The following is a 12,921-nucleotide window of genomic DNA, read 5'->3' as shown; positions in this document are numbered from 1 at the left end:
GGAGAAAAGTAATCTCACTGGTTCCCTGCAGGTCAATATCATAAGTGACCCTAGGATCGCTAAATATATATGTCTATGAGAAACTTGGGGAACAAAATATTACCGGATTGACAGGTTAAGGAGAAAAGTTGCTGAAGCTGAAGGGTACGCCATTCGGAAAACTGTTTTACTACTTTTTTTTAAGGTGGGTAACTTCACAAAAGCACTCCCTAATGCACACATTTTGATTATCTTAATTTTTTTTTCTACACCTGTGGCCGTTAATTATAATTAGTACCATTGCGTCACCCTTCACCAGATAAGCATCATGTGACGTCAAGTTCTGATTTTTTTTAATTTGCCGGATTATTCCAAGATGTAGATGTTAAACACCTTATAATAATAAACAAAGGTTCTTATGCAGAAACGGAACATTATTTCTGCGAAAATGTAATACTAAATTGTGGAAATACGATGCAGCATGTATGAATATAACAGATTTTGTTTTATAATATACCATATGAATAAATATCTACTTCTAAAAAAATGCCTGGTTCACTGCATAGTAATGTTACATGTATTTGATACTTTTGAAGAAAATGTGCCATTTCGTTTTATTCAAATACCTTGAAAGAGATCATCAACTAAAAATCATATGCAATACTATGGGTACATGTATTATTTCTGTATTTGAAATCAGATTTTAATTATAAAATATTGTAATCATGGGAAATTTTTTAAATCACCAATGTACAATAATTGTAGTCTTCTTTGCACTGAGTTACTTTATGATGAATAGATAGCAACTATAAATAGCTCTTTTCTGATGCTTTGTCCTTTTTTTGTTTTTTGTTGTTGTTGTTTTTTTTTTGTTGTTTTTTGTTGTTGTTTTTTTGTTGTTTTCGTTTTTGTTTTGGGTTTTTGTTTTTGTTTTTTTTGTTTTTGTTTTTGTTTTTGTTTTTGTTTTTGTTTTTTGCTATTTACAACATGATAATAGTCATGTTACTAACCTAAGAAGATTTGAATAACATATAAAGTATAGATATTGTAAATCGTACATATATACCAACGAACTCTTTTTTACATATTGTTAAACAGTATGAAAATAATTGTACATGTAATAAAGTAACTGTGTTTAGTACTGTAGAGGTGACAGAATCCAGCCTTTAGGTAATCGGATAAAACTCAGAATATATCTACACTACTGGTTGGGCTGCTGTGTTGCCTGATTATATGATCATTTCATTCATATTGATGGTAATTAGACAACAAAGAGCCAAATTGACATGCTTTGACTGGATTCAATAGTTGTTAAGCTATAAAAGCCTACAATGCACTAATATGACTTTGGGATAAACCTAATTTTAAAGCCTTTAAGACATACGTTTAATCAAATTGGTTCAATCCTATGATAAGTAGAAGCAACGGCTTTGTAGTTAAATTGATGAAACAGAAAAAAAACATGGGAGATTGATTTAACATGTATATTTCTAAATGTGTATCATCAAATCTATGTGTCTGAAAAGTTGAAAAAGTTGTGGGTGATTTTTCAACCATTTGTTCTGTCTTTTGCGGTATCTTGACCGCTCGGTTTATAATCTTCTTTTGAAAAAAAGCTTTGTGTCTAACAGAGTAAAATTTCAGCAAGAAATCTGTAAGCGATGGCTCACTAGTGATACCCTCGCTTTCAACCACGTTATAAGAAAAATAAACAAAGTCTTCCGTAATACAAAATATAACTTTTGCATTCACATGTGGTAGACATGATGGTGGAAGCTTGCAATATTGGCATAAATTAAGGCAATGAAAGAAGGACTGTTTATAGCTGTATTAAGCTCCTCGTACACAAAGTCTAAGACTGGGTGTTTCATGAATTTGTTGAGAGGCAAGTATGGACGCAGACTGTTATTGCCAAAAGAGCAAATTTGAACATACATACGTTTTGTCTTGAAAAAATAACCAGTGGAACCACGATTCTAGCGGTAATCAAAGGAATGTAATCCAGGGCAAAGACCAGACATGGAAAACAGACAAACATGTAACAAAAACACAAAGTAATTAAAATATATGTAATACATACAAAGTAACAAAAGTAAATCGGATAACCGATATCCTTCTTCAGCATTAAACTAATAAAGTTCAAGATCGATCAAAATATATATTCAGAAGCTGAATTACGTACGCTGTGGGTGATAGTACCTTTATCAAAGACACACGTAAGCAAATGATAAGGAATCTGAATGAATGTAAGAAAGGGGGTGTTTTTATAAAAAAAAAATGAAGTGAATTAACTGTGAAAAACAATTAAGAAAAGTCAAAATATAGTAGTACGGCGTATTGATGTATAGAATGTAGTGCTGTACCAGCCTTAGACCAAGACCAAGACAAAAACTGTATACTTGTTTTGCAGCTGTATAAAATATATCAAGATGCACTGCCAAAAGTATCATCAGGTTTCAGAACCAACATAATGTATATGTACGTTCAGCACTTCACAACACGGTCGTTAACTTATCTTTAGAATCTTTATTTTGTATATATGTAGACAATTGATGTAAGAGGTTGGAATTCAGTTCTTTCATACCCCAAGCCAAGTCAGAAATAAGCTTGCTTGCCAGTCAATCTCTAGCACCACTGGAGTAATACATAGACCATCCGTTTAGGCCTAAAAAATGTTTCCGGTCACCCTGCTGACCCTCCTTCAGACCCCCTACTCATAAGTTTTTATTTAAAATTTTGAAGAAAAAAAAATAACGTAAAAATTCTGCCGATTTTCTTTCAGAAAAAAGGAAGAAAATTGAAAACACACATGTCATGAGCGTGCTCTTGGTCTTGGATAATCCCTTTTCGGAATTCGGCACTTTAGATATTTTTTTTAATGTTTTTACCACCTCCGTCAAAACAAATCAAAGTACTGAAGCACTAAGTCAATGAAGGCCTTCACAGTTTGCTCTATTCTCATAATCTCATTCTCTTAATATAAAGGAAATTAAGCTAAAGAGATGTAGATAACGCAGCACAATAATAAGGTGGATACTCAATGAACCATTTTGCTGTCAACCAAAGTCAAGAAAGATGCCACTGATTATATGCTAATTAAAATCTACATTTTAATTTAAAGTTGTCATAGATTAAAAATGAAATAAAGAGTACAAACGTAAATGATGCACGACTTCAGCATACCATTGTAGTAATTCACATAATACTTTTTAATAATAAAAAAAATGAGAGTCAGCCTTTCTTTGTCGAAAATTGAATTTTAATTTCAATTTTAATTTTTTTAAAGTCACGCACTTGATGTCCAAATTCCATTTGCTTTACACTCTTTTAATGTCGCTTTTAGCATTAGAAACTTCTTGCACTCGTAATTCTAGTACTGTACATTCGAATATGATTTGCATAACCATTTATTACTACACCATCTTATGCTGCGGATCGGAGCCGTAGAACCGTCCATTCTAGCGTCATACGAAATCAAAATGTACGTCTTGAATACCACACGTGTACATGTGTCCGACGTCTGTTTTTTTTTTACTTGTATGAGAGCGGGAAGTTCACATTAAACGATGAGATGAAATGATCTGTTAGAATTGAACTTTCTGTAATAAACCGAGAAACGTCTAGTTTCCTAGTTGCTTGATTGAGAAACATTCGGGTTATCACGGTTACGAAGTCACCCGATTCTAAATAGAGCATATCGCAACTTCGCTTGAAGTTTATCGATTTTAAAAGATTGACGAACTGTTGCGAAACACAACAAAGTTCAAAGTTTAAAGTTCAAAAGTAAAGTCGGTACATATAAAACATTACAACACAAGCTCCAATGAACTCGCTCTTAAAACCGAAATAAGCTTTTAAAACGTGCTAAAATGGCAAGTATATTTTCGAAAAAGAAATACACTTATTATATAGATAGTAGTGTTTATCAAATGTTCTAAGTGTAATAAAAATTCGACAATTCACACTGTGAGATAAATCCGGTAATTTCACTCTTGGACTTTCTCCCGCCAAGACGTCACAACTTTGATATCAACCCGCGAATCGCAAAATCTAAAATTCATGCTGAAAACATTGAAATATTATGAAGAAAATCTATATAATAAATAGGATAATCAATTGCTTATCGTGAATAACCAAAATATGACCATTCGTGCCAAGAACGCTTAAAGATTTAACTCGTGCGCGGAGGAAGTTCCGCACACTCATCAAATCTAGGCGTTTTTTTCGGCACTCGTAATAATAGTTTGGTTATTCACTCTATCTAATTAATTATCATATTATTATTTTGCTAGTAATGTACAAATTTGTCAAAAATGTGAGAATGGAAAAGAACATGAATGTATATTATCAATCGATAAGGGTTTATGGTTAAAATAAGAAAATCATTAATTGATTGCAAGGCGTTTTTATGTCTGATATTATGATTCTTTTTTCCAACATTATAAAGTTGGCTTGCCCATGTAATAGATATTTCTAAATCAATATACACTGACGTGTCTTTGAATAGCTGCAATTATGTATACTCGGCGTCACATAAATAACATACGGTTAAAATTTGAATAAAAATATTTTCAACGACTTTATTGACACCTACCGTCGTTTAAATTGTCTCAAATGACTTGCTCATTCGTTTAGCCAAACGGCTTCTCCCTAAACATTGAATCGTTAAATTCATGTCCGATTTTAATTTTCGGTGCCAATATTTACATTGTAAAAAGTCGGCCATGTTTACAGTGATCGGATTGCTAGGAGATGTTGTTTACGTTTAAATGGTTTGTCCAAAAACCGAAGAACCCAGAATACATTTCGGCGTTAGTTCGGAAATTTCGGATTTAGTCTACGCAAACAACGTACAATGCCGAGAAGTTGATCAAGCAGACGAACTCCAGTTTTTATTATCCAAACTGAGAAGAATATCATAGTGTGAGAAAATGGTTAATAGGAGGAGAAATTTTGAGGTAGAGAATCTCCAAATTAATACAATATTGATGATATTCCGGTAACAGAGTGACTGGCAATACAGCGTTTCCAAATCAAGCACAAATCAAAACAATGTCAATGAATCAAAACAGAGAGCCTTATCAGACAACTTGGTCTTAAGAATCACAGGCATTAATATCAAATCAATATGCAAATTCCCCCCTTTTTAAATAAGACTGTTAAATATTGACAATACAAGTACACACATTGCAGAACTTGTCATATTTTAAAAGACAGACCTGTATGAAATCTTTTCAAACAAGTTACAACACATTGTATAGCCTGAAAATGATATTTCATTATCATGTATGTATCATGTCACTAAATCTATAAAGTACAACTTCTAGTACAGTAAGGAGAAAACTATTTTATTCTGAGTTGGGGGGGGGTGCAGTTTTTTATTTTATTCTGAGTTGGGGGGGGGTGCAGTTTTTGGAAATGAAAATTATGGCCCTTAGATGGAAATAAATATTCTGGCCTAAAACCTCCTATGCTGAAAATAAATATATTTTATGACCTCAGTCAAGTTAGTTCATATACAGAAAAGGTATTAAATAATTCATTGTACAATATGGCAGAAAATGACCTGCAAAATTTCAAGAATAAATATTCTGTGTCCACAAAATTCGCAAGCGCCCTCAGAAGCAAATGATCACCCCATAACCCATTAAGTAAGTATTGATACATACCTGTAACTCATAATGCTATGCAGTGATTGAATCTTAGCTTGCAAATATCATTCTAATAACTAACCTTTATGTTTTGTCCAATCATCAGATAGATAATAAATTAAGAGCAAGCATAGGTTTAAAAGAGAATCTGATAAGCATGCCCTATATCATAAATGCTGCTCATGTCAAATATTGAGCCAGGCACTTTCTTTTTGTTTGGAATATGAGTTCTTATATTAGTTATTATAACTTTACATACTCCCGTAATGATAGAGTGTAGCCACTCATTTTATGTTTCTTCTTTGCATAATAAAATTTCCAATGGATATTAATATAAACTGTACCTAGTTTCAATTTTAATTCTAATTCTTAAATGTCAGACCCCTTATACTAGAAAAGTCATGTTAACTAAAAATGGTGAAAATCACTCGACTCCCACCCCAGGTCAGCCAACATACACCATTTTTCTTGATCAACCATGGTTAATTTGTAAAGCAACAATCCACAGAAATACAAAAGTCTAAATATAAATTTCTTGCAACGTCATAAACATGTTTGAATTTCTCACTAACAGTCAAATTTCACCACTAAATATCTTCATTATACATGTGTAACATACATAATAAAAACCTCAAACTGTGGGTCTATAATGAACATTTCAATCTTTACTCTATGTGGTGAATATAGAAACAATCATTTCATATTTTAATCAAAGAAACCCATATAAATCCTTGAAGAGAGGTTTCACATAGTGCAGTTTGATTTATCCACATACATGTAGTAACAATTCAATTCAAATTTGGCCAAGATCGAATTTTCTATCTTGTCTTTTTTTTTTTTTTTGTAGAAAACTATATGTCTTGCTCTAAAAAATATGAATACAAACATATATACAAGATATAGTAAGACAATGATAGATACTACCTCCTTATTTCTTGCAAACTTAAATTCTGCTTTTTCATTTCAAATTTTATCCTTACTGCCCTCTTTTATAAACTAAGATGTATAAAATGTACTTCTTATTCATACCTTTTTGAAAAGCCAAGGGAAGGCCAGGATTTATAATTATTATTCTTTAATTACTATATCATGTCCTATAGGGGTGGTGAATTGACCTATATTGGGAATAAAAGGCCAGAGAAGATGCTACACCACTAAGGGAACAACAATTTGAAATTTATGGGAGGAGTGGACTTTGAAAACTTTTTCTACTTTTTTTTGTAACTATCTGTTATAAAATCTTGGTGAAAATATGTTGACCCGTATTGGAGTTATTGACTTTTTTTAGACATTTTTGCTGTTGTTTTATATTTTTTTTTGAAAAATCTTTTCCTTAAAAGATACAATACAGAATTCAAAAAAAGTTTGTATTTTTGTTTTTTAGGGTATCCTAAACAAAATTACTATTTGAATTTTTGATTGTTAAAAAACATTCACATAATTACTAAAAAAAGAACAGAAGGGTTGGACAGGCAAAAATTTGGTCAGGTGAGCAATTGATGCTCCTGGGAGCCTGTTGTTTTTCTTGCTACTTCAATCCTGACTTTTTCTTTGAAATCTGTTCCTAGCCCCACCCCCATTAAATACAAATACTTTATTGGTAACAGTCACAAAAGAAATATGGTTATGACCCAGTTACAACATATACATGTATGAAATAAAAACATTAATAACATTTTTTTTTACAAATGGACATGAAAAAACATGTTAAATCAAATATAAATTGGTATTTCTCTTAAGGATTGATTTCATGTATTCTGTCTCATGAAACAGTTTTAGAATATGGGGTTGAAAGGTGTCATTTTGAATCTGGTCAAATATGTACCTTAAGGGATAAAAAATTGCAATTGCACAGTCGCCTATACCTGCTAGATTTTGAGATGGGTTACCCAATTTTTATGAATTATATTAAGCCTGAATATATAGAATTCATACTTGACTTAATTATTCAATGTTTGAACTTTGTGGTTGTGTCAAGCTGTGCCCTGCAAAGCATTTCAATCCCTACAAAAATGAAGTACATGTACATGTACAATGTATTTATATTTTTTTTAATATAGAAAGAAGTTTTTTTTGAAGTGCAATACTGTACTCAGGTATTTTATGGAGCAAATCGTTATTTAAACTAACGTAAATTATATTTTTCAGGTTTTGGATATTGTGAAAAATATGTTGAAGTTTTTTCAAATGGAAGAAAGATTAAAAAGAGCATGGTGTATTAAAAGCCCTGTTAGTCGTATTTCTAGAGCAACAGGTAATAACGACACAGGTCAATTTCAAATTTAGAAAGTTTATGTGATTCATACATAGTTGGAAATTAATGTTTATATAGTACAATATTGCCTCGATCTAGCAAGGAATATTTAAGTTATTATACCCCCTGCAAATATAGTTATGGGGTATAAAAGAAATCACCCTGACTGCAACGAGAGATAATTAAAATTATGGGTTTTAATTACAAGGAACTCGTAAGCACTATTCACTTCTCTATGAATGATAACATTGAGCACCAAATATAAGAAGAAAGCTGTCACTTGAGTTGATCAAGGAATTCAGCAAAAAAGTGAACAAATACAGAAGAAATTAAATTGGTTGAAAAATTATCTTCGGGAGTCCAAACCTGGAAGTGACTACTTTTTTTCCCAGAAACATTTCCTTAGCTAGGTATACATTAACATATTCATAGTATTTACCAGTCAGGAAGGTAAAATGTTCTTCTTTTTCAGGAATTCATAAGAATACCATTATTGCATGGCTTAAGAAGAATGAGACGAGGAGCGACCCTGTGCAAGATGTGGTGAAGTCTATTCATCTGGCCACTGCCCAAAAACCTGTTCCTGACAGGCAGAAGTTGGATGATTTTGACAAAGGTGTGGTGAGGAGAACAGTTTACGAGATGCACCAGAAGTCACATGCTGTGACCATGCCCGCACTACAGCAAGCCTTGAAAGAGAAAGATATTGTTGTTTCAGTATCTACTGTGGCAAGAACAGTGAAACAACTGGGTTTCCGGTAATTTTATACACTACTTATGTTTACAATAAGACAGTAACATACTGACACATTAGCTGTAAAAAAGTACATGTAGTGCATCTATAAATACAAACCAGATATTTGATTTTAATTCTGATAGGTTTATAAAAATCATATAACCAAGTTTGTCATTTAGTTGATCATAATGCATGATCCAAAGATAAAATCTGTATATGAAATAGTACTTTGCAAGATTTGTAGTTCTTGATCTTTTTTAAAAATAAAAAGGGGGGGTTCAAGGCTTTTATTTTCTCATTCTTTTTTGGGCAAGGTTTTGCACAGATGTAAAAATTTTTCAATGTTTAATCATGGCAAGTTATACATGTACTTATCAAAATTTTATTTTCTTTGTCGGGTTCTACAAGAATGCATCTGAACGGAGATTCATTACAGAGCGTCCTGACATTGTGCAGTGGCGTCATACATACCTTCGCAAGATACGTAAGTTTAGGCAACAAGGCCGCAATATCGTATACTTGGATGAGTCTTGGCTGAATACAAATCATGTGATCAAGGGAGATTGGCTGGATGTTCCCAGTACCTCTATGTCAGTTTTTGAGCCACACTGTAAAGGCAGTTCTCGTAAAATACCTACGGGGAAAGGTACCAGATTGATAATACTTGATGCTGGTTACAAAGGTCAAGGCCTCATCCCTGGGTGTGGTCTGAACTTTGAATCTAAAACCAATAGTCAGGATTATCATGACGAGATGAATAAGGAGCACTTTACAGAGTGGTTCAAAGACACCCTCCTCCCAAGATTGCCCCCTCAGTCTGTGGTCGTAATGGACAATGCTCCGTACCACAGCCACTTGGATCCTGAATTTAGGGTGCCAACAAAAAGTGCCAAAAAGTCAGACATCTCGGCATGGCTGGAAAAGAACAATGTCCGTTACGATAAGAAAATGAACAAGGCTGAGTTAAGTGATCTTGTAAGTCAAAACAAGCCTCGTCCAAAGTATGTGATTGACGGCATTGCATCAGCTCATGGCCATGAGGTTTTAAGATTACCTCCTTATCATTGTGAGCTCAATCCAATCGAAATGGTTTGGTCTAACTTGAAAGGCTTTGTAGCTAGTAGAAATACTACCTGCAAAAAATCAGATTGTATAAAGCTTTTCAAGGAGGCCAAGTCCCATTTTGATGGTCAGACCTGGGACAGATATGAGAGTCACGTGATAAGGGAGTATGAGGAAAAGCTCTGGCAGATGGATGGACTCAGAGATGAGGACGTGCCACGCGTGGCTTTTACTGTTACGGACGATTCTGACACTGATGACAGCCAGAGGACTATTCCTTACTGTGTTTCAGAGGGGGAGGGCGATGACTTAGAAAATGACGATGACCTAGACGATATCTCTGATTTCATTGATCCAGCTGGTGAGGTTTTGTGCAACACCTGTGGCAATGCCGAGCCACCTAAGTCCATTCGGAAGGACAAACACATTGACTGGTTTCATTGTGATATGTGTGATCGGTGGGTGCATAACAGATGTAGCACAAAACCTGCCCTTGCAAGGAATGTATGTCTTCGGTGCTTCTCCATTCTTAACCACCGGGACCTCAGTCAACCACTGATTTTGCCACCAGAAGATATGGAACAATAATATCTTTCTTAAATTCAATAACCATGTTTTGTAAATGTACAAGATTATTTAGATTTAATTTATCAATTGATCAAAATACTTATTTTCATATCTTAAGCAATCTAAAAATAGCAATTTTTTATTCTATTTATTGCTTGAAAATAACAGTAATAATTTGGCACTAAGATAATCATGAATTAAAACTTTTTTTACATGTACATGTATGTATGATATGTGTTATTAAACCTCAAAGGCTCTTGTAGAGTGGACATGCTTGCAACTTTTGATTTGTGTACAACTCAACATGATTTTCCTCAGCACACATTTGTCTAATCTTCGGCTACTGCTTGAAAAGGGAAGATTTTTGGACAGTTGGTTTGATGAATACATTAGCCCATCTTGCACATAAGATTGAATTGTGATAAAAGCAAAATCTGTGATACAATTTCAACATCTGTGATAACTTTTCCTGTTAATAATTGAAATCGTGTTATTTGTTATAATTTAAATTTATTATATATACTATCATGTTTCATTGAATATATTGATAACCCTAATGTTTACAATGTTGTTTGATTCCTTGATAGTTTAAGGTACTACAGTTGATATAGATTTTATATTTACTAGAGGATTAATATATACATTTGTATGATAGCATTGAATTTGATTTGTTTACAATGCACAATTACTTAATATTGTTATTGGAATGAACTTGTACATGAACCTTATCATGCTGATATTGGAATTGTTAAATTATATTATAGTTGTTACATGTTGTGAAACTTATAATATACTATTTTTTTCTCTCCATGTCTTGACTCTTTGATTGAAAATTTGCAAGGTGTCCGCGAATAAAATAATGAATTAGATGTGTACAAAACTCAGGTGAATTTTAGTAAGCCTCATACTAAAATTGCATGTAAACCCTTTTTCTCAACCTACTTGTTTGTACCCAACAAAATGTCTCTACCCTCCTCTCCAAAGAAAAACAAAACTGATCTTTCTGCAATTGTTTTTGTCTGTTGAACACATATATTTGAAAACTTGAAATTGTGAAATGTGTAATACATATTTCCTATCTAAATAACAACAACAAAATGAGTCAAGGACAGTCACAACCGCACAAGAATAACAAGTATTACTTTGTCAAGGACTGGTATAATTAAATCAAACATTCAGAAATGTTAATTTGTAGACTTAAGCTGACAGAATAATGTGGCCATATTTTACTATTATATGTACTTGTAGAAAATGTGGAGTCAAATATTTGTCAATATTGTGTTTAATGGAGTTGCAAAATTATACATGTATGCATTAACAATGTACCATTTAATACACATCAATTCTCTACAGCACAGAGTAGTGAATTTAGAATTCATACTGACAGAAGTAATTACATACAAGTCCAAGATCTGGTTTCTTACAACACAAAAAGTTCTATTTACCGAATTATCAAAGTACTTAAAAGCATTCTGATTTATCACAATATAGTTAGAAACTTGGTTAAAAAGTACACCAGTGAAAAGAAAATATGGACAGACTGTTGCAGTGAGTTTTGGTATATCTCGACAGTTCTATATTGAATCAAACACATATTAACTAACTTGAATAGAGTTGCTGTTGGGAACACACCTGTGTACCGAGATGGTGTACATTTTGTACTTCTATATAGTCCAATCCAAGGAAGATTACTGTGTAATAAATTTACATTTTCATGACATTTTCAGTTGTCAATTCATTACACAATACAATACAGTGATAATGACAATAATGCGAGAGATTACTCAACGTCTCCTTAAGATTAAAATCCCTCAAAGTGCCTGTGTCCCTACAAATTCAAAGTGCCCTGATAAGGATTGTTATGAAGTATTCAGGGACTCTATATTGCTATCAGTATTGTACATGTATGTACATGCACATTGTATATACATTTATTGTCCCTGTCACATGTAAACATGTTTTTATATATTTTTTTTTCTATCGTGGAAGCTTTTGCAAGGAATGCCATGTGTCATATACAAATTCCGCACTGTAAACTGTAAACTCTCCGGCTCTCGTGCTTAATGATCGAGTAATAACTCGATCACAATGTTTTAAATCCGACAAAAATACGTTGCATGTGAGTTGGTAACAAAAGAAAAATGTCTGAACCCAGGAGTCCTGGCTGTCTTACTTTAAATCCAGTTTAAAATTGCCTTAAATCGTAAATGATGCACAGAAACAATGTAAACTGACATGTCTAACTACTTAAAACCAGAACAGCATTGTGTAAAAGTGTCCAGCATATCAGCTTTTGTTTACATACAAAATGGCGGGAATTAATACGATTGTCACCGGAGATCTACGGGAACTTACGAACTTCCGTTGTAAACAATTCGTCCCGTAGAAACCAACATGGCGGATATTAGTATAGGATTTCCCCGTAAGGATTTGTTACGCATGATTAAGCTAATAAGCGACTTGTTTAGGGAGAAGCCGTTTGGCTAAACGAATGAGCAAGTCATTTAAGACAATTTAAACGACGGTAGGTGTCAATAAAGTCGTAGAAAATATTTTTATTCAAATTTTAACCGTATGTTATTTATGTGACGCCGAGTATAGTACTCCAGCTAAGAATCATGCAAAATGTGATACATGGTTGGAAAGCCTACATATTTTTATTTTTCAAATTT

The 12,921-nt window shown here is 33.1% G+C and overlaps 1 protein-coding gene across 1 annotated transcript; it reads left to right on the top strand.

Annotated features, from left to right (window-relative positions):
- Nucleotides 1–4,508: 4,508 nt before the first annotated feature.
- On the top strand, nt 4,509–12,590 carry LOC148616185 (uncharacterized). The gene is made up of 4 exons (XM_088582953.1): nt 4,509–4,937; nt 7,779–7,884; nt 8,357–8,641; nt 9,018–12,590. The coding sequence occupies exons 1-4, from the start codon at nt 4,911–4,913 to the stop codon at nt 10,268–10,270; spliced, it is 1,671 nt and encodes a 556-aa protein (XP_088439079.1). The 5' UTR covers nt 4,509–4,910; the 3' UTR covers nt 10,271–12,590.
- The last annotated feature ends 331 nt before the right edge of the window (nt 12,591–12,921 follow it).

Source organism: Perna viridis, chromosome 5 (genome assembly GCF_037379345.1).
Source record: "Perna viridis isolate PV_CMFRI_1.1 ecotype Kerala chromosome 5, ASM3737934v1, whole genome shotgun sequence".
Classification (NCBI taxonomy): Eukaryota; Metazoa; Mollusca; class Bivalvia; order Mytilida; family Mytilidae; genus Perna; species Perna viridis.
This window is presented reverse-complemented; position numbering and strand designations above follow the sequence as displayed.

Coding starts and splice junctions, on each gene's coding strand:
- LOC148616185 (XM_088582953.1), top strand. CDS start 4,911: ATGGTTAATAGGAGGAGAAATTTTGAG. Junction 4,938..7,778: donor ATAGGAGGAGAAATTTTGAG/GTAGAGAATCTC, acceptor TATATTTTTCAG/GTTTTGGATATTGTGAAAAA. Junction 8,642..9,017: donor AGTGAAACAACTGGGTTTCC/GGTAATTTTATA, acceptor TTTTCTTTGTCG/GGTTCTACAAGAATGCATCT.